A 22505-nucleotide genomic window follows, 5' to 3' on the forward strand; every position below is an offset into this window, starting at 1 on the left:
ATGCATGGTGCATGGTTGCCGATGTCGTCATTGTTCCTAGTGTGTTTTTATAGCCTACTTTTAAATTTAGTCTCTTCACATTACGTGACTGTTCTGTGCCACTGCTAGCTCGCTAGCCCAGCCTACAAACGACTGGTTGAGTGACCGGTGGCGTAACATGTATTCTACTGTCATCTTGCACTAGTAAAATCTTGCACTTACATAAATGTTGTGTAAAAGTGGTATTTTGATCGATATTGTGAGTACATGAACCCAAATGCTTGGCCATGACTACAACAGTGACCTTCGAGAACTACAACTCTGTATTAACTTGTCTAACACGCCCCCGAGCGTGGTGTACTGTGGGAAGGCAAGCGATGCAGAGCGTTAAAAAACGCTGCAGTGTGAACGCAGCGTTATTCATGTTAGCGCGACTTGCGTTAGCGACGTTGATGGAACACCCCCCTGGTTCCCTGAATCTTTCCACAATATTATGCGCTGTACAAGCTAAACGACCTAAAGTCTTTGCAACTTGTGTTGAGCCATGTTCTTTTTGAACGGACAATCCTTTCACAAAGATGGCATGAAGCGATGAGCCCAGACCCATTCTTTATAAACACAGAGCTTTTGGTCGATGCTCCTGTTATGCCCAATCCTGCCAATTAACCTGAGCACTGGGGAATCCTCCAGTTTATTTGTCACGTGTTGCAGCTTGCAGGCATCAAATTCTGAAACGGTGAATACTTAAAAAATACAATTAAGTGGGTTAGTGAAAACATTTATATTTTTTCAGTCAGTTAGTTTCAAGAAACTTTACAAATCACAGATGTATCTTTTTATAACATTTTAGAAAATATCCCTTTTCTTGGAAATGAGGTTTGTATGTACGACTAGCAAACACACAAAGAATATTTTTGCAAGACTTCTGCTGTTTTATTTAATAAAAAAAACTGGTAATTTAGGTGCAGATGTAAGAACAGGAACAGAAAAGAAAGGGGGGAGAGAAAATGGAGGAAAGAGAAGGAGAATGGGAAAATGGAGAGGTAGCAGAGAGAGAGAGGAGAGAGTGAGAGTGAGAGTGAGAGTGAGAGTGAGAGTGAGAGAGAGAGAGAGAGAGAGAGAGAGAGAGAGAGAGAGGACTATTTGTGGATGTCTGTTCCAAACGGGCTTTCTGTGTTGGCCTCCATGCTGGAGTAAATGAAGTACAGGAAGGCTGCCAGCACAGCCAATAGGAGCAGCCACAGCCACAGGGACATGCCCCCTGCAGCCTTTGTGATTGGCACTTTGGAATGTGCAGTGCTGTGATAGGCTGCCTGGGTGCTGTGGATCTGGGGCCTGATCAAGCATGGAGATGAGATATTACACACACACACACACATGCTCCCACACACACATGCTCCCACACACACATGCTACCACACACACACATGCTCACACACACACATGCTACCACACACACACATGCTCACACACACGCTGACACACACACACGCTGACACACACATACACACACACACATGCAGGGCCGGGGTGGGTAATCGGGAGAGTTCCCGATGGGCCGCTTCACTTTTGGGCCGGTCGAGGATTTTTTTGTTGTTGACATTTCTCACGTTAGTCTATCTTCTCTTAAAGTAGGCTACACACGTTCCGCATTCTGACACCTCAGCCTCTGCATGGGTTGTACCATGTGAGGGAGTTCTCCCCTCCCAAATAGAGTTGGTTGGGTCCATAGCCCGTCTTTTCCAAAAAGTTTTCTCAGATAGGCTACGGATAGCTGGGCCGGGGGGCCCTACCGTAACGATACGCGTCAGGGAGGATGGATGGGAGCAGGGCCGGAGTGATGGCATCACTAATCAAGATTTTTTTAGATTATTTTACTTAAAGCTCAAACTATTTTACATTTAGTCATTTAGCAGACGCTCTTATCCAGAGTGACACACAGTAAATACAGGGACATTCCCCCCGAGGCAAGTAGGGTGAAGTGCCTTGCCCAAGGACACAACGTCATTTTGCGCAGCCGGGAATCGAACCGGTAACCTTCAGATTACTAGCCCGACTCCCTCACCGCTCAGCCACCTGACTCCCCATTTTGCGCTCAAATAATGGACAAAAATGTTCGCTCGCGCGCAGTGCGCGCTCGCATTAAGTGTAGAAGTCCCTATCTTGCATCACATCAAACCCATAAATCCTAGGTTGGGGCAAGCTCCGAATGTTTACAACGTCTGGCTCCGTGCCTGATTACAGTTTTTTTTATTCGCTTTGGTACTATTTTCACAAGTAAGGTGTACATTTTCAAAACTCTTAGTACAAAAATCCAAACTGATCACACTTGTAAAGCAGCTAGTCATTCTTTCAAAACCTGATGGAATGCTTTCAGTCAGTTGCACATGTTTCCAGTCCACATAATCATTGTTTCAAACACAAGATTATTGTAATATGTAATGGGAACATTTGGTTTAATCACCGAAACACAACAGTATGATCTTCTTTCAGTTTAGTACTTTTAACAATCAGTTCATCCAACAGCAAACAATGCAAGATACATGTTTCAAATCGGCCTTAGAAGTGCTGAAATTAATATGTTCCAGTACTATGTAAAAGACAGATTACACAGTTTCACATTAAGCAATACACTTACATTACTCACATTTACATAATAAATAATAATTTCCAAAATATCCATCCTATGTGTAATCAAGTGAAGGATCAATGAAGACATCGTCTACAATCATTTGGGCAAATTACGTAGTTTTTACTATTTTTCAGATATAATTGTAACATAGGTATACTTTCTATTATGTAACTAAATGAGAACAAAACATAACATTTAGAGGCCCCATGCCCACCTCTCTGACCTCTCTGTTGGTGCCCTTGCCCACCTCTCTGACCTCTCTGTTGGTGCCCATGCCCACCTCTTTGACCTCTCGGTTGGTGCCCATGCCCACCTCTCTGACCTCTCTGTTGGTGCCCATGCCCACCCCTCTGACCTCTCTGTTGGTGCCCATGCCCACCTCTCTGACCTCTCTGTTGGTGCCCATGCCCACCTCTCTGACGGTGCCCATGCCCACCTCTCTGACCTCTCTGTTGACCTCTCTCATGCCCACCTCTCTGACGGATCCCTTGTCCACAAGCTCTTCCTATTCCTTGCTGTCTATCCTGCTATGTTGAAAGAAATTGCCAGTGTTTACGCCCCCACTTTTACGTATATCTAATGACCAATTGTGGTTACCCCAATCTGAAATCAAGTAGCAATAACGAGTATTCATCATGTGTGGTTAATTTATATGTTCGTACAAAAACACATTTTATTTCTGTAGTTCTCTAAATCAATATACTGTTTATTGCTGAAATGAAAATATATAGGTTTACCAAACGGTTCAGTGATTAACCATTAAGATCAGTTGGATTAAGTGTTGGTCAAATGTATTTACGCAAATTAGATGAGAAGCATATCAAAAGTATTGTGAGCATTGCATTGTAAAAGACAATTACTTCATATGAAAGATATTTCTTTGATGACACACTGATTAGGTGTCGTGAAAGAGTGATTGTGTAATTTTGTGCATTGTACTTTGTCAATTGAACATGTGATTACATGTTTGAAAAAACAGACTTTTTGATGATCTGCTTTGAGTTTTGTACTAACAGCTGTGAGGTTTTACCACATACTTGTGAAAATAGTACCAAAGCGAATAAAAAAAAACGGTAACACTCGGATTGTTAAGCAGTCTCAAAAATGGTATCAATATAAAAAATTATACGATCCCTTTCTGTAATCATGATACCCCCCAGAAAGGTTCACTGCACCCCCAGTCAAAGCAGGCTGCATCTGGCCCTGTTTGGTATACAAAAAAAGGTCCGGTCTTGGGCCTGAAACTCCCGGGCTGAAAAGTGGCCCCACTCCGGCCCTGCACACATGCTACCACACACACATGCTAGCACACACACACATGCTCACACACACTGACACACACACACACAGTGGTGGACTCACTCTGTGTCATGGCCGTAATGATCATCAGCGAGCTCTTCATACTTGGAAACGATTCGTCTGGAGCTATAGAACAACACAAACAATCCCAAACATAAACACGCTACATATTACAAACATTATACATACATTCATACATACTATAGTATACATACTATACACATACTATAAATACTATACAAATACTTTAAAGTGAAAGTTTTGCTTACACATCTCCATATCCTTCATTTCTCACCTGAGGGGAGAGAGACAGACAGGTACGCTGGGTTAAAACAGGAGAGACAGACAGGCAGCAACACAGACAGAGAGACAGACGGACAGACAGCCAGGCAGACGGATAGACAGACAGATGGATAGACAGACATATGGATAGACAGACAGATGGATAGACAGACAGATGGATAGACAGGATAACTCACTGGTGTATGATAGTGTATATAGGTCACCTCCTCCTCTGCAACAACAACAACAACAGCTGAGTACCTGTAAACACAGCTATAAACACTTCCTGATGGGTCAGACCATAGATATATATAAAGGGTAGATGTCTCGTCCGCGTTGCCGGACAACAGAGTCGAACGTCCGCACATGGCGGCCATCTTGCTACAGTCAACTCGCTCACCCATAACATTGTGTTGATGCTACATGTACTTTTTAAATGACCATGACTTGCTCGATTTTATAAACGGTTTGGTTTGTTATCAACGTCAGAGATGTCGTTATGCCACTCCATACTTATGAATAATTCTGTTATTTAAAAAATAGAATATAAGTATGCAGTGGCATAACGACATCTCTGACGTTGATAACAAACCAAACCGTTTAAAAATCGTTTGCAAATTGAGCAAGTTATGGTCATTTAAAAAGTACATGTAGCATCAACACAATGTTATGGGTGAGCGAGTTGACTGTAGCAAGATGGCCGCCATGTGCGGACGTTCTAGACTCCGCCGTAAGACATCTAGTCTTTATATATATCTATGGGTCAGACCCTCATGGACTTCCTGATGGATCAGACCCTCATGGGCTTCCTGGGGGGTGTGGCCACCAGGGGTGTGTGGCCACCAGGGGGGCGTGGCCATCAGGGGGGCGTGGCCATCAGGGGGGCGTGGCCATCAGGGGGGCGTGGCCACCAGGGGGGCATGGCCACCAGGGGAAGCCCGAGAGCCCGCCTGCCCCCCCCCACACACACACACCCCCACAAGTCGCTTTGGACAAAAGCATCTACTAAATACATGAATACTGTTATCCAGGTTGAGGTCGCAGCAGTAACAGTAGTGCTGGTTGTGAAATAATCCTGCAGGGGCTGGTACCTTCCTCTCTGTAGAACGTCTTGTCAGGAGAAACATCAGGTTTGGCCATCACATCCTTCAACTTCTTCACATACAGACCACGAGTAGAGCCTACACACACACACACACACACCTCAAAAGCTAAAAAAATAATCCATACCACCACACACCTGAGAACAACTGTCACACTGTGTGTGTCTGTGCTGTGTCAGAGTGCGAATTATACAATGACAATCGGGGGGGGTTACGATTACAGGTAAGAACGATATATAAATGTATCGACCCTGGTGTGTGGTGTGTGTGGTGTGTGGTGTGTGTGTGTGTGTGGTGTGTGTGTGTGTGTGTGGTGTGTGTGTGTGTGGGTGTGGTGTGTGTGTGTGGTGTGTGTGGTGTGTGTGTGGTGTGTGTGTGGTGTGTGTGTGGTGTGTGTGGTGTGTGTGGTGTGTGTGGTGTGTGTGTGGTGTGTGGGGTGTGTGTGTGGTGTGTGTGTGTGTGGTGTGTGTGTGTGGTGTGTGTGTGTGGTGTGTATGGTGTGTGTGTGTGGTGTGTGTGTGTGGTGTGTGTGTGTGTGCAGATTGTCCGTTGGCCTTAACCACTGTTCTGCTGATAGAACTCTGCAGGTGTGTGATGTGCGGCAGGTACAACCCAGTCTCATACTAGATAATACAGAAGTATGACACTAGGTACTATGGGGACTATAAGGAATTAACCCTTGTGTTATCTTCGGGTCATTCTGACCCATCAGTCATTGTGACCCACCGTCGTATTGCGACAAATTTACCTCATACAAAAACAAAGTGAAGCATTTTCTTTTAACTGTCGGGCTGTCTCAGACCCCCCACATTGGAATGGTTAAAAGAAAATTATTTTTATTTGTTTTTGTATTGGGTAAAATTGGGTAAACACAACAATGGTTCGTTATGAACCTTTGGGTCATGTGACCCGAAGGCAGCACGAGGGTTAACAGAATGAACGTTCCTGTAGCGCGCGTCGTACCGACTAGAGGTCCATGTTTGATAGTTCCTGTAGCGCGCGTCGTACCAACTAGAGCTCCATGTTTGATAGTTCCTGTAGCGCGCGTCTTACCGACTAGAGGTCCATGTTTGATGCCGAACTTCTTCAGCAGCTGGATGATTTCCTGGTCGCTCTTCTCCTCGAGAGACATGACGCCGTGTCTGACCACAACCAGGGGAGAGAGAGAAGGGCGGCAGATGTCAAAAGTTGCGAGCTCGTAGATTATTTCACACGCGCAGACATGAACTTTTCACTCGCAAAATGTAATTACTGGCGCACATATTCAACAACCGAGAGTTCTGCGAGCGAGCGCATGGCACGCTCTCAAACGTTAACTCGGCCCGCGCCGTGAAATTCTGCTCGCTCATCTGATTTCTGCTTGCGCGAGTCTACATGACTTTCACAATTTGGAAGCTGCAGTAGTGAGAGGCTGCAGAACTGAGAGGCTACAGTAGTGAGAGGCTGCAGATCTGAGAGGCTGCAGAACTAAGAGGCTGCAGAACTGAGGCTACAGTAGTGAGAGGCTGCAGAACTGAGGCTACAGTAGTGAGAGGCTGCAGAACTGAGAAGCTGCAGAACTGAGAGGCTGCAGAACTGAGAGGCTACAGTAGTGAGAGGCTGCAGAACTAAGAGGCTGTAGAACTGAAAGGCTGCTATGGAAGCAAATCAATGACATGTTTAGAATTTTAAAAGGCATTAAATACTTAATATTGAAATTTAAACACCACCGAATTTGTTGATTTTGAATTCACCTAAAATTTAAATTTATTTACATGTAAAAAAATAAAATAATATTGCAACATCCAGGATACCAAGGATAGGTAAAGGCAATTGAGCCTGAATTCAATCGAAACATCTCACTTCTCCGAGAAGGGTCCAATTGCAGAGCTCTCTCCTCAGGCTTCTCTCATCCAGGTGTAGCTGTTCAGATCAGATCTAACAAGCTGGTCGAAAATATTTTAGAAACCTTTCAAAAACGTTTTGGGAACACTCAACGGAAGTTTAAACTTTTTGTTAAACTTTTTTTCAAAAATGTAGTTTTCAACCTGTCAAAACTTTTGCAAAAATCTTTTTTCAACCTGTCAAAACTTTTTTTTTTTCCGAAGCTGCAGTAGTGAACCTGTCAGATCAGATCTAACAGACTGGACAAACAGACTGGTCTCATGTCAAATCTAAAAGACTAGACAAATATTATTTTCAACCTTTTTTTCGGAATAATGTTTTCGAGTGAGCAGTACTGAGAGGCTGCAGTAGTGGTCCTGTTAGTAGCCTCTCAGTCTCTGCCTGCTGCAGATATAACAGGCTGGTCTAAGATCAGATCTAACAGACTGGACAAACAGGCTGGTCTAAGATCAGATCTAACAGACTGATCTCAGATCAAAACTAACAGGCTGGTCTCAGATCAGATCTAACAGGCTAGTCTAAGGTTCGATCAGGCTGGTCGAAAATATTTGAGAAATCTTTCAAAACTTTTTGTTCAAACTTTTTTGGAACACACAGCACGAGACAAAGTTTCGAGTTTGAAAAAAAGTTGAAAGGATGAAAAAATATTCAGAGGAGAGGGAGAGAAGAGAGAGAGAAACTGATTTTGAAAGGCTACGTTGCAGTTGAAGACTTAAGTTATGCAACTCAGCGTGGAGGGAGTGACACCAATGAAGTGAGTCATTAGCGTAGGAAAAGTCAACACTATCTTATATTTCGCAAATGTTATCGTTTTGCTGTTATGATTAGGGTGTAACTCAGCCGTAGAGCATTTGGTTGCAGCATATCAGGAGTTTCAACTACTCCTACTGTACGTCCCTTGGGATAAAAGCGTCAGCTACATTTATTATAGGTAGGCTACTCTTGATCCGCTTGCGAGTAGCAGCTAAAATCAACTGGGAACTCGTAATTTATCTAGCAAGCGGTTACTCATTTAGCGAAATACATTTACTAATCAAGTTAGCAACATACTAAACCTGTGTATTAACTTAGTAGTTGCCTAGCTGACATCTGAAAATACTGTTTAGCAGTGCTTGAAGTGTCTATAGGACAGATCCGTTTCATCACTCACCTTTCAAGTTTTCAGCACCCGGAGCCACGCGACTCTGCTCATATTATGGGCACGAGCCTTGTAGTCCATGTCGTTTTACCGGATGGGGCGTTGGCTTTGTTGGGTGTCACTCACATTGATCAAAATGGATGATCATGGAGATTCCCGCTAAATGAATTCATTTATGAAAAGTGTTCATGATCTTCAAGTGATTGTTGCTTGGCGACATTTCTAACCTGAAAAGTCTTCTGGACTTCATTGTGTGTAACTGTGATTGAGTGAGAACGTGTGTGTGTGTGTGTGGTCTAAGCCTCTTAAATATGAAAAACGTCACACAACGCATGCTAGGATTGACAGAAAAATACTTAAGACAACTTTATTGTGTATCAAAATACTGCAAGTCTTACAAAAACGTATAGTAAGCCTTTTTAATGAAATGCCGAGTACACAAAGCTGAGAGCGCAGAGCTGGACATCAAGCAGAAAACACCTCAAACTCTGTTCTTTTTTTTGGTCGTTCTCTAAATACTTATCAAACCACAGTTCCCTCATCCACAGCTTTCACGAAAGTTTTTTTAATTTAATTTTCTTTAAATTTTTAATACAAGTAGAATGTTTATTATTCTAATAATAATTCATATTGAGAGTGGAACTTCTTGCATGCAGCTGCATGACTGGTTGTCCTTCTGCTGGCAGTGAAGATTAACACGCTTAAAACACGCGCATGGAACACGCGGAGAAGCCCACTTTCACGCGTGAGAGAGAAGCGCTAGGAGCGACACCAGCTCTACTGCGGCTGCGCTTACTCCGACTGAAGGCCTGTGGACTCGTTACTAACGAGCTACATCGTCGCGTGCAAACCACTGTCGTCTCTACACTAAACTCTCTCCCGGTGTCGGGGTCAGCGGTGTAGCGGAAGCACGGCCCGTTAGAGTATTTTTAAACACACACCGGACACGAGCTAAAGGCGCTGGAGGCTAAACACCACCGTGCTATGCTACGCTAATCTCTTCCTAAAACCCTATACTAAGCTACATTTGGCTAAGCTAACAGCTAGCCTGCTCTCCTTCCTCCCCGGCAAGGCTAGTGGTAACCCACAGCTGAACAGCACCCGACCGACATGGTAAAAAGAGGCAAAATGACAAAGGACATCTTATCTTACAGTAATACAAAGGCGCATCTGTCCCCAGTACAGATGGATCTGACTGGGGAAGGGCAGAGGGATGCAGGGAAAGGTGGAGGGATGAGGAGAGGAATATTCAGTGTTTAATCATTCATCTTTGGGGTTGGTATGAGACAAGTGTTTTGAAGTCTTATCTGACAGTATAATAGAGCAGGGGATTTTGAAGTGTTAAATCATTTGTTTAGTCATGTAGAAGGTGGTTAGGGGGCTGATTGGTTAAACAGTGCTACAGGAAGGGGTTCATGATATTCTGATAGGTTAAACAGTGATAAAGGAAGGTGTTGTGCTGTTCTGATTGGTCAAACAGTGACACAGGAAGGGGTTTGGGCTGCTGTGATTGGCCTAGACAGTGATGTGGTAGGGGCTTCCAGGGATGTGCTCGTCACCCCACTTGACCACCAGGATGTACTCCCCCTTCTCCTTCAGCTGGTAGCTCACGTTGTACACACGGCCCCCGAGGTGCTTCACCAGCACCTCCTCGCATGGGAGCTTCGGACCATCCACCCCCACCAGCAACATGTTACGACCTGGGGGGGAGAGAAGGGGCTGTTAGAGGAGGGCGGAGGGAGAGAAGGGGCAGTTAGAGGAGGGCGGAGGGAGAGAAGGGGCTGTTAGAGGAGGGCGGAGGGAGAGAAGGGGCAGTTAGAGGAGGGCGGAGGGAGAGAAGGGGCTGTTAGAGGAGGGCGGAGGGAGAGAAGGGGCTGTTAGAGGAGGGCGGAGGGAGAGAAGGGGCTGTTAGAGGAGGGCGGAGGGAGAGAAGGGGCAGTTAGAGGAGGGCGGAGGGAGAGAGAGAAGACTGTCAGACAAAAACAATGGACAACAAGAAACTACACACACACACACCTGCTTTGCTGCAGTCGACACTGAAGTTGTTCTTCTGCCCGATGAAGGCCTTGTTCAGCCCCAGGCCCTTGGCCGTGACCCTGCTGGCGTCAGACTGGCTGGGCGCCGCCTGCTGGCTGCTGCTGAAACTGCGGCTGGTCGGCTCCACCAGCACAGAGGATGTCTCATGCATGCTGTGGCTGGACACCAGCTTAGAGCCTGGGGGAGGGATGGAGAATGAAAAGGAGATTAGAAAATGTCAGAGAACAGGAAGTATGTGTGAGGAGGAGTGCGTGTGAGGGGCGCGTGTGAGGGGCGCGTGTGAGGGGCGCGTGTGAGGAGGAGCGCGTGTGAGGAGGAGCGCGTGTGAGGAGGAGCGCGTGTGAGGAGGAGCGCGTGTGAGGGGGAGCGCGTGTGAGGGGGAGCGCGTGTGAGGGGGAGCGCGTGTGAGGGGGAGCGCGTGTGAGGGGGAGCGCGTGTGAGGGGGAGCGCGTGTGAGGAGGGGCGCGTGTGAGGAGGGGCGCGTGTGAGGGGGAGCGCGTGTGAGGGGGAGCGCGTGTGAGGAGGGGCGCGTGTGAGGAGGGGCGCGTGTGAGGAGGGGCGCGTGTGAGGAGGGGCGCGTGTGAGGAGGGGCGCGTGTGAGGAGGGGCGCGTGTGAGGAGGGGCGCGTGTGAGGAGGGGCGCGTGTGAGGAGGGGCGCGTGTGAGGAGGGGCGCGTGTGAGGAGGGGCGCGTGCCCTCACCAGTGATCTTGGCCTTGAAGGGGCTTCCTACGATGTGGTAGGACCCTCCGTACTTGATGGAGATGAGGTAGCTGCCAGGGGCCATGGGGGTGTAGGTGATCCTGTAGCCCTCGGGACACTCCACACAGTCCATCTTCACCTTGGAGGGGCCGTCGATGGTGACCGCCAGGGCCCCGGGACCCGCGCTGCTGGTGTTCACCACAAACTCACACGCTGAGCCTGGGCGAGGGGGAGGTACGTTAGGTGGGAGAGCAGGGCAGCTGGGCAGGAGGGTAGTGTAGGTGAAGGGGTACAGTAGGAGGGTAGGGGGGTACAGAGGGGAGAGGACAGCTACCTGTGGTGCCCCCCTCCAGCCCAGGCCCGTATGCAGACACCATGCCTGGGTCTCCTGCCTGGCCCATCTCCCCCACACGGATCTTGAAGGGGCTGCCTGGGATGTGGCTGCTGTTGAACTTCACATCAATAAGATACAGACCGTTCTCTCTGGGGATGAAGCGTACCGCATACTTATCTGGAGAGAGAGGAGGGGGAGAGAGAGGAGAGAAGATCATCCATAAGTCCATTGTTCCATTGTTTTTATTTGACCAACTTTCCAACATCAATTTATGACAGGCCGGCTGGGCATACGGTCTCCGTGGTTACCTTGGTCTATCTCTGTGACGACGCACTCCTCCAGGGCTCCGGAGGGGCTGTGCACCTTGGCGTCGATCACACCCTTCGCTCCGTTCAGACTCACGGCAAACGAGGCCGGCTGGTTCACCTTCAGACCCGACTCCTGCTCAACGCAGAGCTCACACACTCAACATGGCTGTACACACACACACTCAACATGGCTGTATGTACACACACACACGCACACACAGAGCTCACACACTCAACATGGCTGTACACACACACACAGCTCACACACCGCTAGGTGTACCTACCTGCAGACTGCTAACAGAGATAAAGAGGAGGGCTGGGAGGGACAGGTGACAGTGCATTTGTAACACACACACAGAGAGTAAGTAGAGTGGAATGAAAGAAAAATGAGTACATGAATGAGAGATAGAGAGGGTAGAGAGATGGAAATAGAACAGCCCATTTCTACCTCTTTAACCTTTTAGCATCTGGTGGGCTAACGCGAGGGGGGAGGGAGGGGAAGGGGGGGAGGGAGGGAAAGGAGGGGGGGGCGGCTGTTGGGAGCCTTTAGAATGAGGCACGAGAAACCTACACAGTCCTTTAGTATCCCAGAAGCCTTAGCACCTCCCAACAGCACAGCAGCAGACTCACTTCCTGTCTCTCTCCCTGCATGTCTCTCTCTCTCTCTCCCTGCATGTCTGTCTCTCTCGCTCCCTGCATGTCTGTCTCTCTCGCTCCCTGCATGTCTGTCTCTCTCGCTCCCTGCATGTCTGTCTCTCTCGCTCCCTGCATGTCTGTCTCTCTCGCTCCCTGCATGTCTGTCTCTCTCTCCCTGCATGTCTGTCTCTCTCTCCCTGCATGTCTGTCTCTCTCTCTCCCTGCATGTCTGTCTCTCTCTCTCCCTGCATGTCTGTCTCTCTCTCTCTCCCTGCATGTCTGTCTCTCTCTCCCTGCATGTCTGTCTCTCTCTCCCTGCATGTCTGTCCCTCTTCCTGTCTCCCTGCGTGTCATGGGGCTGCTGCTGCATTGTGGGTAGTGGGTCCTGGTATGTGGACAGGTGTGTGTGTCTCAGAGCCTCACCTGGAGACTGGCAACAGTGAGGCGACGGGCGTCGGAGGAGGGCGTTGCCACGGGAACCAGGAAGGGGCTGTCTGGGATGTGCTCCTCGTTGAAACGGATCGATACCTCGTAGTCTCCTACAAACACACACACAGTTAGAAACACAGCAGGCCAGGATACAGGACCTACAACAAGTCTCAATCAAGAGAACATCACCACATCTCCCTCCCTCACCCTCCTCCTCCCTCACCTGGCTCCTGGACGATGTAGGACACTCCACTGGACCCGTCCTTGCGGTCCTCGAAGGCGATCTCTGCCTTGCTGGGTCCCTCCACCGCGATGCTCAGCCCCCCCGCACCCGCCTCTCGTGTCCAGATACTGAACTCAGCTGCACAGGACGCAGCGGTCAGTACACACACACACACACACCTCACCCCCCTGCCCCCCCCTGCCCCATCCAGGTACCTGGCACAGCAGCCTCAGCCCTCTCCAGGCCGGGCCCCCCAGCCCGGACCTTGTGGGCCCCTCCCTCTCCCAGCGGCCCCACGGTGAACTGGAAGGGGCTCCCAGGCACGTGCACGCCCGCGTACTTCACACACACGGTGTGCACGCCTGTCTCCGTGGGAACGAAGCGGATGCAGTAGGTGTTGTTGTCTCCCTCCATGATGTCGGCCTTGTGGACCTGCCCCGACGGACTTGTCACCTGGGCCGTCATGTCTGCTAAGCTGATCTCTGAACACACATACACACGCACAAAGTTACAGGTACACACACACACAGTTCCACACAAACACGTACAGGTACACACAGTTCCACACAAACACGTACAGGTACACACAGTTCCACACAAACACGTACAGGTACACACAGTTCCACACAAACACGTACAGGTACACACAGTTCCACACAAACACGTACAGGTACACACAGTTCCACACAAACACGTACAGGTACACACAGTTCCACACAAACACGTACAGGTACACACAGTTCCACACAAACACGTACAGGTACACACAGTTCCACACACACCTGGGATCTTGAGGCTGAGGTCACAGTGACTCCCCACGTTGGCGACCGAGGCAGCCTTCCTCCTCCTGGTGATGCTCTCCTTCATCCTGCCCTCCCCGGTCACCTTGACGGAGAAAGCACTCCCTGCACACGGACACAGCATACTCAGTAACCAGCTGGGCTCTGATTGGCCAGACCCCTTAACGAGCTGGGCTCTGATTGGCCGGTACCTGGCACGTGCTGGTCAGCGAACTTGATGTTGATGATGTAGTGTCCTGGCTCGGTGGGGCAGTAGGTGATCTTGCAGGTTCCGTCCTCCTGGTCCTCAGTGTTGATGTCCACCTTGCTGGGTCCCTCGATGGACAGACTCAGACCCCCGTAACCTGCACACACACACACAGTTAAATAACACTTTACAAAAGCCAATACGTCAAACTAACCCCTCAGAAATGCTCACACACACTCGCCTCACCCCTGCACTCACCTGCGTCGCGTGTATCGATGATGAACTCGGCCGGTTCGAAGGTCCTGGCCTCGCTCAGGCCCTGGCCACTCACACGCACCCGGCTGGCGTCCCCGATCTCTGATTGGCTGATCATCACGGAGATGGGGCTGCTTGGAATGTGGCGACCGTTCTTCTTGATGTTCACCAGGTGCTCCCCGGTCTCCTTGGGAACGAACGAGACGCCTAACACACACAGACGAGACAGGATAGTTAGCAGAGGTAAGATGGGTCTTTTGACAATGTGAGGAAAACGGACAAACCATGTCTCCCCTCTTCCTCCTCCCCTCTTCCTCCTCCCCTCTTCCTCCTCCCCTCTTCCTCCTCCCCTCTTCCTCCTCCCCTCTCACATACCGACGTGTCCGTTGCGGAGCATCTTCAGCAGGCAGGGCTCCTCCCGTCCGGAGGGTGTGGTCAGGGAGGCGGTCAGCTGACTCAGGTCCAGCTCCCCGATGTCCAGTGGGATGTCAGCAGCCGAGCCCACCTTCAGCTGGGACATCCTCATGGACTCGTCACCTAGGAAACGGGAGGACAGACACTTGTCACCTAGGAAATGGGTGCGGTACTGGTGTGTTTTCAAATTGTGTGTGCGTGTGTGGTGTGCGAGGTGTGTGTGTGTGTGTGGGGGGGGTACGAGGTGTGTGTGGGGGGGTGGTACGAGATGTGTGTGTGGGGTACGAGGTGTGTGTGTGTGGTATGCGAGGTGTGTGTGTGGGGTACGAGGTGTGTGTGTGTGTGTGTGGGGTACGAGGTGTGTGTGTGGGGTACGAGGTGTGTGTGTGTGTGTGTGTGTGTGTGGGGTACGAGGTGTGTGTGTGGGGTACCGGTGATGCGGGCTGAGAAGGGGCTCCCAGGGATGTGCTTGTCGTTGTATCTGACCAGGATGCTGTAGTCTCCTGGCAGTACAGGCAGGTAGGACACACTGCAGGTACCATCCTGGTTGTCTACACAGCTGATGTCAGCCTTCGACGGGCCTTCGATCGCCAGGGACAGACCTCCTACACACACACACACACACGCGCTAGACACGGAGGGGATGCGTGTGTGTGTGTAGGGCTGTGTAGTGTGTACAACGGTACCTAGGAATGGTTTGCTGGACCCCATGTTAGTTTCCTCAAGGATCACAATGACTCTTTCTTAGAGTCTCTTTGCTCTTGTTGGTTAGTGGTAACTGATTTAAATTGTTGTACTCGCTGTGAAATATTTTTTACTGTTGCTTGCTTTTCCCCAGGTACACTTGCACTTATAGCGATTCATGTTGTTTAATTGTAACTTGTTTAACTACATGCTCTTGTGGTTCTTCCCTTTGGCACTTATTTTGGTTGTTCACAATATGTGCTTCATGTTTTGGCTACCTGGAATGTTTTTGGGGCTATCTTGTTGTTATGATCAGTGACCTATGCAAAAGTTCTCTCTTGGAAGTGGCTCTGGATAGAAGCGTAGGCCTACCCTCCCCAGCATCCTGGGTGTTGACAGTGAAGGCAGCAGGTTTGTTGACTGTCCCGTGTATGAGGCCTGGTCCGTACGCGCTCACGTTCCCACTGTTGACGTAGTCCACGAAGAACTGGAGGGGGCTGCCTGCAGGGGGGACAGGGCTCTTCAGATACACTTGTCATAACTCATGTGTTTGCACGGCTGTGTGGTATGTGTGTCCTACCAGGGCTGTGTGTGTACCTGGGAGGTGTGTGTGTGTACCTGGGGTGTGTGTGTGTGTGTACCTGGGGTGTGTGTGCGTGTACCTGGGATGTGGATGCTGTCGTACTTGATGTCCATCTCGTGCAGGCCCGGCTCAGTGGGGGCGTACTTCACCGTCACTGTGCCATCCTTGTTGTCCGTGATGTCCGGCTTCGCCACCTTACCGGACGGCATGCGCACGTCGCCTAGGAAACACACCGGCAAGGTCACACCGCTGAGCTTGGGGGGGGTGAGGGTGTAGGTAAGGGGGGTGTGAGGGTGTAGGTAAGGGGGGTGTGAGGGTGTAGGTAAGGGGGGGGTGAGGGTGTAGGTAAGGGGTTGTAGGTAAGGGGGTTGTGAGAGTGTAGGTAAGGGGGGGTGAGGGTGTAGGTAAGGGGGTTGTGAGGGTGTAGGTAAAGGGGGGGTGAGGGTGTAGGTAAAGGGGGGGCGTGAGGGTGTAGGTAAGGGGGGGGTGAGGGTGTAGGTAAGGGGTTGTAGGTAAGGGGGTTGTGAGAGTAGGTAAGGGGGTGTGAGGGTGTAGGTAAGGGGGGTGTGAGGGTGTAGGTAAAGGGGGGGTGAGGGTGTAGGTAAGGGGGGTGTGAGGGTGTAGGTAAGGGGGGTGTGAGGGTGTAGGTAAAGGGGGGGTGAGGGTGTAGGTAAGGGGGGTGTGACGGTGTAGGTAAGGGGGGTGTGAGGGTGTAGGTAAGGGGGTTGTGAGAGTGTAGGTAAGGGGGGGTGAGGGTGTAGGTAAGGGGGTTGTGAGGGTGTAGGTAAGGGGGGTATGAGGGTGTAGGTAAAGGGGGGTGAGGGTGTAGGTAAGGGGGGTGTAGGTAAGGGGGGTGTGAGGGTGTAGGTAAGGGGGGTGTGAGGGTGTAGGTAAGGGGGGTGTGAGGCTGTAGGTAAAGGGGGGGTGAGGCTGTAGGTAAGGGGGGTGTGAGGGTGTAGGTAAGGGGGGTGTGAGGGTGTAGGTAAGGGGGGTGTGAGGCTGTAGGTAAAGGGGGGGTGAGGCTGTAGGTAAGGGGGGTGTGAGGGTGTAGGTAAGGGGGGTGTGAGGGTGTAGGTAAGGGGGGTGTTTACCTGTGATCTCTCCCTTCTGGATGGTGAAGGGGATGACCAGGTCAAACGGTCTCAATCCTGCCACATCCAGACCGTTCATCCCCATTGGCCGGTCTGTCGCCTAGGAGACAGAGGGCAAAGGTTAGAGTCTAGTGTCTGTGTGTGTGTGTGTATGAATCAACATCAAATCAACAACAAACCAAACTGGTGGAACTGAATGGAAAACATGGTGATGATGATGATGGCCACTGACAGACACAGACACCAGTTACAGGATGAAGATCGCTGTAGATGGGACACACACACACACACACAGTAGCTTCCCCGAAACACCCCGCAGCCATTTTGGATAAATGTGGAGTGGACCACATTGGGGATTCACAAAATGGTGGCCGCTCCCTCCTGTGTGCGAGTACAAGGAGAGAGAGAGAGAATGAGAGAGAGAGAGGTGTTGAAGGTGCGTGTGTGAGTGAGTGAGAGAGACAGAGAGAGAGGTGTTGAAGGTGTGTGTGAGTGAGTGAGAGAGAGAGACAGAGAGAGAGGTGTTGAAGGTGTGTGTGAGAGTGAGTGAGAGAGAGAGACAGAGAGAGAGGTGTTGAAGGTGTGTGTGAGAGTGAGCGAGAGAGAGAGCGACAGAGAGAAGGGGGTGTTGAAGGCGTGTGTGTGATGGAGGGAGAGACCAGCTCAGAGATGACCACCTGCAGAGAGACATGATGGAGAGATGAAATGAAACACCATGAGGGAGGAGAGAGGATGGAGTGATGAGGAGGAGGAAAGAGGAGGGATGAGAGGAGGAGAGAGGATGGAGTGATGAGGAGGAAGAGAGAGAAGGGATGAGAGGAGGAGGAGAAAGTACCCAGGGTTGTTGAGTGTAGTACTGAGGCAGCTGTCTCTGCTGTAGGAGCTGGTCAGAGGGAGGACCTTCCACAGCCTGGGGTAGGGGGGGGAGGAGGAGAAGAGGTAGGAGGAGGACGAGAGATAGAGGCAGTACAACATTGGTTAGTGTGATTAACTGGTGTCTGCTGGGCCCAATTAGAGGGGGACTGGAGAGAGAAAGGCCGGGTCACCGGAAACCTGAGGAGTCCTGAAACTGAGTGTGAGTGTGTGAGAGCGTGTGAGAGAGTGTGTGTGAGTATGTGTGTGTGTGTGAGAGCGTGAGTGTGTGAGAGAGTGTGTGTGTGTGAGAGCGTGTGTGTGTGTGTGAGAGCGCGTGAGAGAGTGAGTGTGTGAGAGCGTGTGTGTGTGTGAGAGAGTGTGTGTGTGTGAGAGAGTGTGTGTGTGTGAGAGAGCGTGTGTGTGTGAGAGCGTGTGTGTGTGAGAGAGCGTGTGTGTGTGAGAGTGTGTGTGTGTGTGAGAGCGTGTGTGTGTGAGAGTGTGTGTGTGTGAGAGAGTGTGTGTGTGTGAGAGAGTGTGTGTGTGTGAGAGCGTGTGTGTGTGTGAGAGCGTGTGTGTGTGAGAGCGTGTGTGTGTGTGAGAGCGTGTGTGTGTGTGTGAGAGCGTGTGTGTGTGTGTGAGAGCGTGTGTGTGTGTGTGAGAGCGTGTGTGTGTGAGAGAGTGTGTGTGTGTGAGAGCGTGTGTGTGTGTGAGAGCGTGTGTGTGTGTGAGAGCGTGAGTGTGTGAGAGAGTGTGTGTGAGAGAGTGTGTGTGAGAGAGTGAGTGTGAGAGAGTGAGTGTGAGAGAGTGAGTGTGTGAGAGCGTGAGTGTGTGAGAGTGTGTGTGTGTGAGAGAGTGTGTGTGAGAGCGTGTGTGTGTGTGAGAGCGTGAGTGTGTGAGAGAGCGCGTGAGAGAGTGTGTGTGAGAGTGAGTGTGTGAGAGTGTGTGTGTGTGAGAGCGTGTGTGTGTGTGAGAGCGTGTGTGTGTGTGAGAGCGTGTGTGTGTGTGAGAGCGTGTGTGTGTGTGAGAGCGTGTGTGTGTGTGTGAGAGCGTGTGTGTGTGAGAGAGCGTGTGTGTGTGAGAGCGTGTGTGTGAGTGTGTGAGAGCGTGTGTGTGTGTGTGAGAGCGTGTGTGTATGTGTGAGAGAGTGTGTGTATGTGTGAGAGTGTGCGTGTATGTGTGAGAGAGTGTGTGTATGTGAGAGCGTGTGTGTGTGTGAGAGCGTGTGTGTGTGTGAGAGAGTGAGTGTGAGAGAGTGAGTGTGTGTGAGAGCGTGTGTGTGAGAGCGTGTGTGTGTGAGAGCGTGTGTGTGTGTGTGAGAGCGTGTGTGAGACCCACCGTGACCTGGAAGGGGGAGTTGGGGATGTGTTCTCCTCCGAAGCGCAGGCAGATGCAGTACTCCCCTGGCTGCGGCGCCGTGTAGAAGATGTCGAACGTCCCGTCTGCATTCTCCACCACGTCCACGTCAAGCTCCGCCCCCTCGGGTGTGCTCACGCTGCACGTCACCTTGCCCTTCCCAGCAGCCTTAGCGTCCACAGTGATCACCGTCTGCTCCCCCATCTGGATGGTGGGGCCCACGCCGGCCCCTGGGGGGTAGAGAACACACTTACACACACATACCACACACTAACACTTACATATTCACCATGCACACAAACACATATACACATACAGACATACACACCACGCATACGTACACACACACACACTCACCCCCCATCATGCCTCTACCATGATCGTGAGTTCTACGGGTTATTACTTTGTTATTACCATGGTTACAGTTACTACCGTGTTATTACCATGGTTACAGTCACTAATATCCAGTCTCCATGACTACATCAGCCGAACTGACATCCATCATGCTGAACAATTAGTCTTTTAGTCTACCCAGAGAGAGGGGGGGGAGAGGAGAGGAGAGGAGAGAGGAGGAGAAGAGAGGAGAAAGGAGAGAGGAGTCATCTAATTGAAGGGGAGGAGCCATCCAGCATGCAGTCAGACCAGAGTAATGGATGCAGGATCTGATGAGGGGATCTGTGATCGCTTACCCAGACCGTGACCGCCGATCGAGACTGAGAGCAACGGTGAGAAGCAGGGAGCGAAACGTGACACAGAAGAGACAGAGTCAAGGAGGGGAGGGTGTGGTTCAACAGGACATCACACTGTGGTGGAGGCCAGCAGGGGGGGAGGGGTGAAGAGGGGAGGGGGGTGTGTGTGTGTGTGTGTGTGTGTGTGAGAGAGACAGACAGACACACACTGGGGTATAACGTTATAACAACATCAGCAGAACAACCTAAAAGTTGTGCGTACCTGTGTTCAGGTGTGTGTGTGTGTGTTCAGGTGTGTGTGTGTGTTCAGGTGTGTGTACCTGTGTTCAGGTGTGTGTGTGTGTGTTCAGGTGTGTGTACCTGTGTTCAGGTGTGTGTGTGTGTTCAGGTGTGTGTGTGTGTTCAGGTGTGTGTGTGTGTTCAGGTGTGTGTACCTGTGTTCAGGTGTGTGTGTGTGTTCAGGTGTGTGTGTGTGTTCAGGTGTGTGTGTGTGTTCAGGTGTGTGTGTGTGTTCAGGTGTGTGTGTGTGTTCAGGTGTGTGTACCTGTGACGGAGCACTTGCTGGCGTCCCCAGTGGGCAGGGCTCTGATGCGGTAGGGGGAGTAGGGGATCTCGTCTCCTCCGTACTTGATCAGGATGGTGTAGCGGCCCGTCATGTCTGGAACATACGACACCAGGTACGTCCCATCCTGGTTGTCACGGATACTGGCCTTCTTAGGCTTCCCCTCTGGGTCCTGTGGGAGAGGGGGGGGGGGGCGTGATGGAATAAAGGACATGAGAAACAGAAGGTGTTTTTCATCTTGTGTGTATGCGAGCTGTTTGAGTGTGTGTGTGAGTGTGTGTGTGTTCTCACAGTGATCTGCACGGCTAGCAGTCCCTCCCCAGCATCCTTGGCGTCGATGGTGAACTCTACAGGCAGGGAGGCGGGCACACCGCTGGTGTTCAGGCCAGGACCACTGCAGCGCACCTTGCTGGCATCATGAGTGGGCAGCACCTTCAGCTTGTAAGGACTGGAGGGGAGACGTGAGGATGAGTTCAAATGTATGAGAATGCATGTGTGTATTACCTGCCTGTGTGTGTGTGTGTGTACCTGCGTGGGACCTCCTCCTCGTTGTACAGGACGTTGATGGAGTAGGGGCCCTCTCTGGTGGGGACGTAGTTCACTGTGTGAGTCTGGTCTCCATTATCCACCATCTCCACTGGCTCCACCACACCTGCACACACACACACACACACACGTTACACACAAACTAGGATCCAGAGATTGAAGAATTCTAGACATAGACCCCCTCCCCCTCACCTTTGGGCCCCTGCACGCGGACCTGCAGCGGGGCCTGGCCAGCCTTGGAGGCGTCCACGCTGAACGCCTGAGGAACGTTGGCCCTCACGTTGCTGCCCAGCCCCGGGCCCTGACACCTCACCTTGCTGCTGTCCACCGTGTCACTGACCGGCACCGCAAACGGACTCCCTACCGGCGGAGGGAACATGAGGCCATTAAATAAGAACATTTTCAATGTGACCTATAAACTGTCCACATGTTAAACCTGACAATCACATGTACATCTACATTCCAGAACTCTCCAGAGAGAGAGAGACCCCCCGGAGAGAGACCCCAGGTGTACCTGCTATGGGCTGGCCCCCGTAGGTGATGTTGAGGTGGTAGGTTCCAGGCTCGTAGGGGACGTACTCCACGCTGCAGCTTCCGTCCTTGTTGTCAGTGCAGGACATCTTAGCCTCTGACGGCCCCTCCACAGCCAGCCCCAGACCCCCAGTACCTGCCCCTCTGGAGTGTGTGTGTGTATGTGTGGGGGGGAGGGGGGGGGGGTGTATGAAGGGAGGAGTAGGCAGTCGAGAAGGAGGGAAGGGAAGAGAAAGAGAGAGAGGGAGGGAGAGATGAGTAAAGACACAAACTGAACTAACTGCTCAGCGTCTCCAAGGGTGTGTGAAGGGAGTGTTTCCATGGCTACCGTACCGGGTTTCCACGGTGAACTTGTTGGGCTTGTTGGTGATGCCGCTCTGCAGGCCGGGGCCATGCACACGCACACGCGCCGGATCACAGCCCTCCGTCACTGGCACACGGAATGGAGACTTGGGCACCGGGGAACCGTCATATGCTACTGCCACACTGTGGGGTCCTGACACACACACACACACACTTAAAATGGTCCCCCCATATTCCCAAGATCTTGTTACTTTCCCAATGACTACTCCCCTCACCCCCCTCCTCACCCCCCTCCTCCCTCCCTCCTCACCCTCCTCGTAGGGCGTGTACTCCACAGTGTAGGTGCCGTCTTGGCGGTCTGTGAGGCTGGCGTCTGTGAGGCTGCCGGAGGGGTTGCTGATCACAGTCTTGATGTGGTCTCCTCCAGTCTGCGTCAGCGAGCGCGCATCCACCGTGAACTCTGTGGTCGCCTCGCGGAACACACCTGGAACACGGGACAGGGGTGAGAGAGGTAGAACACACCTGGAACACGGGACAGGGGTGAGAGAGGTAGAACACGCTAGGACACGGGACAGGGGTGAGAGAGGTAGAACACGCTAGGACACGGGACAGGGGTGAGAGAGGTAGAACACGCTAGGACACGGGACAGGGGTGAGAGAGGTAGAACA

General features: G+C 51.1%; 2 protein-coding genes across 6 annotated transcripts in view; both read right to left on the reverse strand.

Annotated features, from left to right (window-relative positions):
- Positions 1–475: 475 nt before the first annotated feature.
- On the reverse strand, positions 476–6431 carry emd (emerin). Its single transcript, XM_062460384.1, has 6 exons — positions 6349–6431; positions 5284–5373; positions 4390–4424; positions 4180–4205; positions 3974–4036; positions 476–1314 (listed from the first exon to the last, which is right to left on the reverse strand). Exons 1-6 carry the CDS (start codon positions 6425–6427, stop codon positions 1119–1121), a joined length of 489 nt encoding a protein of 162 aa, XP_062316368.1. The 5' UTR covers positions 6428–6431; the 3' UTR covers positions 476–1118.
- A 2222-nt stretch (positions 6432–8653) lies between these two features.
- flna (filamin A, alpha (actin binding protein 280)) overlaps positions 8654–22505 on the reverse strand; it is a 37946-nt gene continuing 24094 nt past the window's right edge. For 2 of the 5 annotated variants that reach the window (XM_062460378.1, XM_062460381.1), the window contains 26 exons: positions 22148–22321; positions 21868–22030; positions 21518–21678; positions 21196–21363; positions 20986–21109; positions 20749–20905; positions 20440–20629; positions 19896–19919; positions 19189–19436; positions 17834–17908; positions 16999–17098; positions 15987–16127; positions 15697–15825; positions 15072–15245; positions 14602–14763; positions 14230–14433; positions 13976–14128; positions 13767–13889; positions 13200–13466; positions 12985–13122; positions 12756–12871; positions 11697–11829; positions 11389–11565; positions 11055–11273; positions 10334–10531; positions 8654–10017 (listed from right to left, as the gene is read on the reverse strand). In XM_062460378.1, coding sequence (XP_062316362.1) covers positions 9833–10017; positions 10334–10531; positions 11055–11273; positions 11389–11565; positions 11697–11829; positions 12756–12871; positions 12985–13122; positions 13200–13466; positions 13767–13889; positions 13976–14128; positions 14230–14433; positions 14602–14763; positions 15072–15245; positions 15697–15825; positions 15987–16127; positions 16999–17098; positions 17834–17908; positions 19189–19436; positions 19896–19919; positions 20440–20629; positions 20749–20905; positions 20986–21109; positions 21196–21363; positions 21518–21678; positions 21868–22030; positions 22148–22321 — 4103 coding nt within the window. In that variant the 3' untranslated portion in view covers positions 8654–9832. The remainder of the gene's footprint in view (positions 10018–10333; positions 10532–11054; positions 11274–11388; positions 11566–11696; positions 11830–12755; positions 12872–12984; positions 13123–13199; positions 13467–13766; positions 13890–13975; positions 14129–14229; positions 14434–14601; positions 14764–15071; positions 15246–15696; positions 15826–15986; positions 16128–16998; positions 17099–17833; positions 17909–19188; positions 19437–19895; positions 19920–20439; positions 20630–20748; positions 20906–20985; positions 21110–21195; positions 21364–21517; positions 21679–21867; positions 22031–22147; positions 22322–22505) is intronic. The other 3 variants (XM_062460379.1, XM_062460382.1, XM_062460383.1) reach the window with 3 other exon arrangements.

This window comes from Osmerus eperlanus, chromosome 4 (genome assembly GCF_963692335.1).
Source record: "Osmerus eperlanus chromosome 4, fOsmEpe2.1, whole genome shotgun sequence".
In the NCBI taxonomy this organism is placed as follows: domain Eukaryota; kingdom Metazoa; phylum Chordata; class Actinopteri; order Osmeriformes; family Osmeridae; genus Osmerus; species Osmerus eperlanus.

What these genes read in the sequence shown, in the direction of transcription:
- emd (XM_062460384.1), bottom strand. Translation starts at nt 6,427, where the DNA reads ATGTCTCTCGAGGAGAAGAGCGACCAGGAAATCATCCAGCTGCTGAAG. An exon ending in GACGTTCTACAGAGAGGAAG is followed by an intron (nt 4,425 to 5,283) that starts GTACCAGCCCCT and finishes TTGTTGTTGCAG; the next exon opens with AGGAGGAGGTGACCTATATA. An exon ending in AATGAAGGATATGGAGATGT is followed by an intron (nt 4,037 to 4,179) that starts GTAAGCAAAACT and finishes GTTGTTCTATAG; the next exon opens with CTCCAGACGAATCGTTTCCA.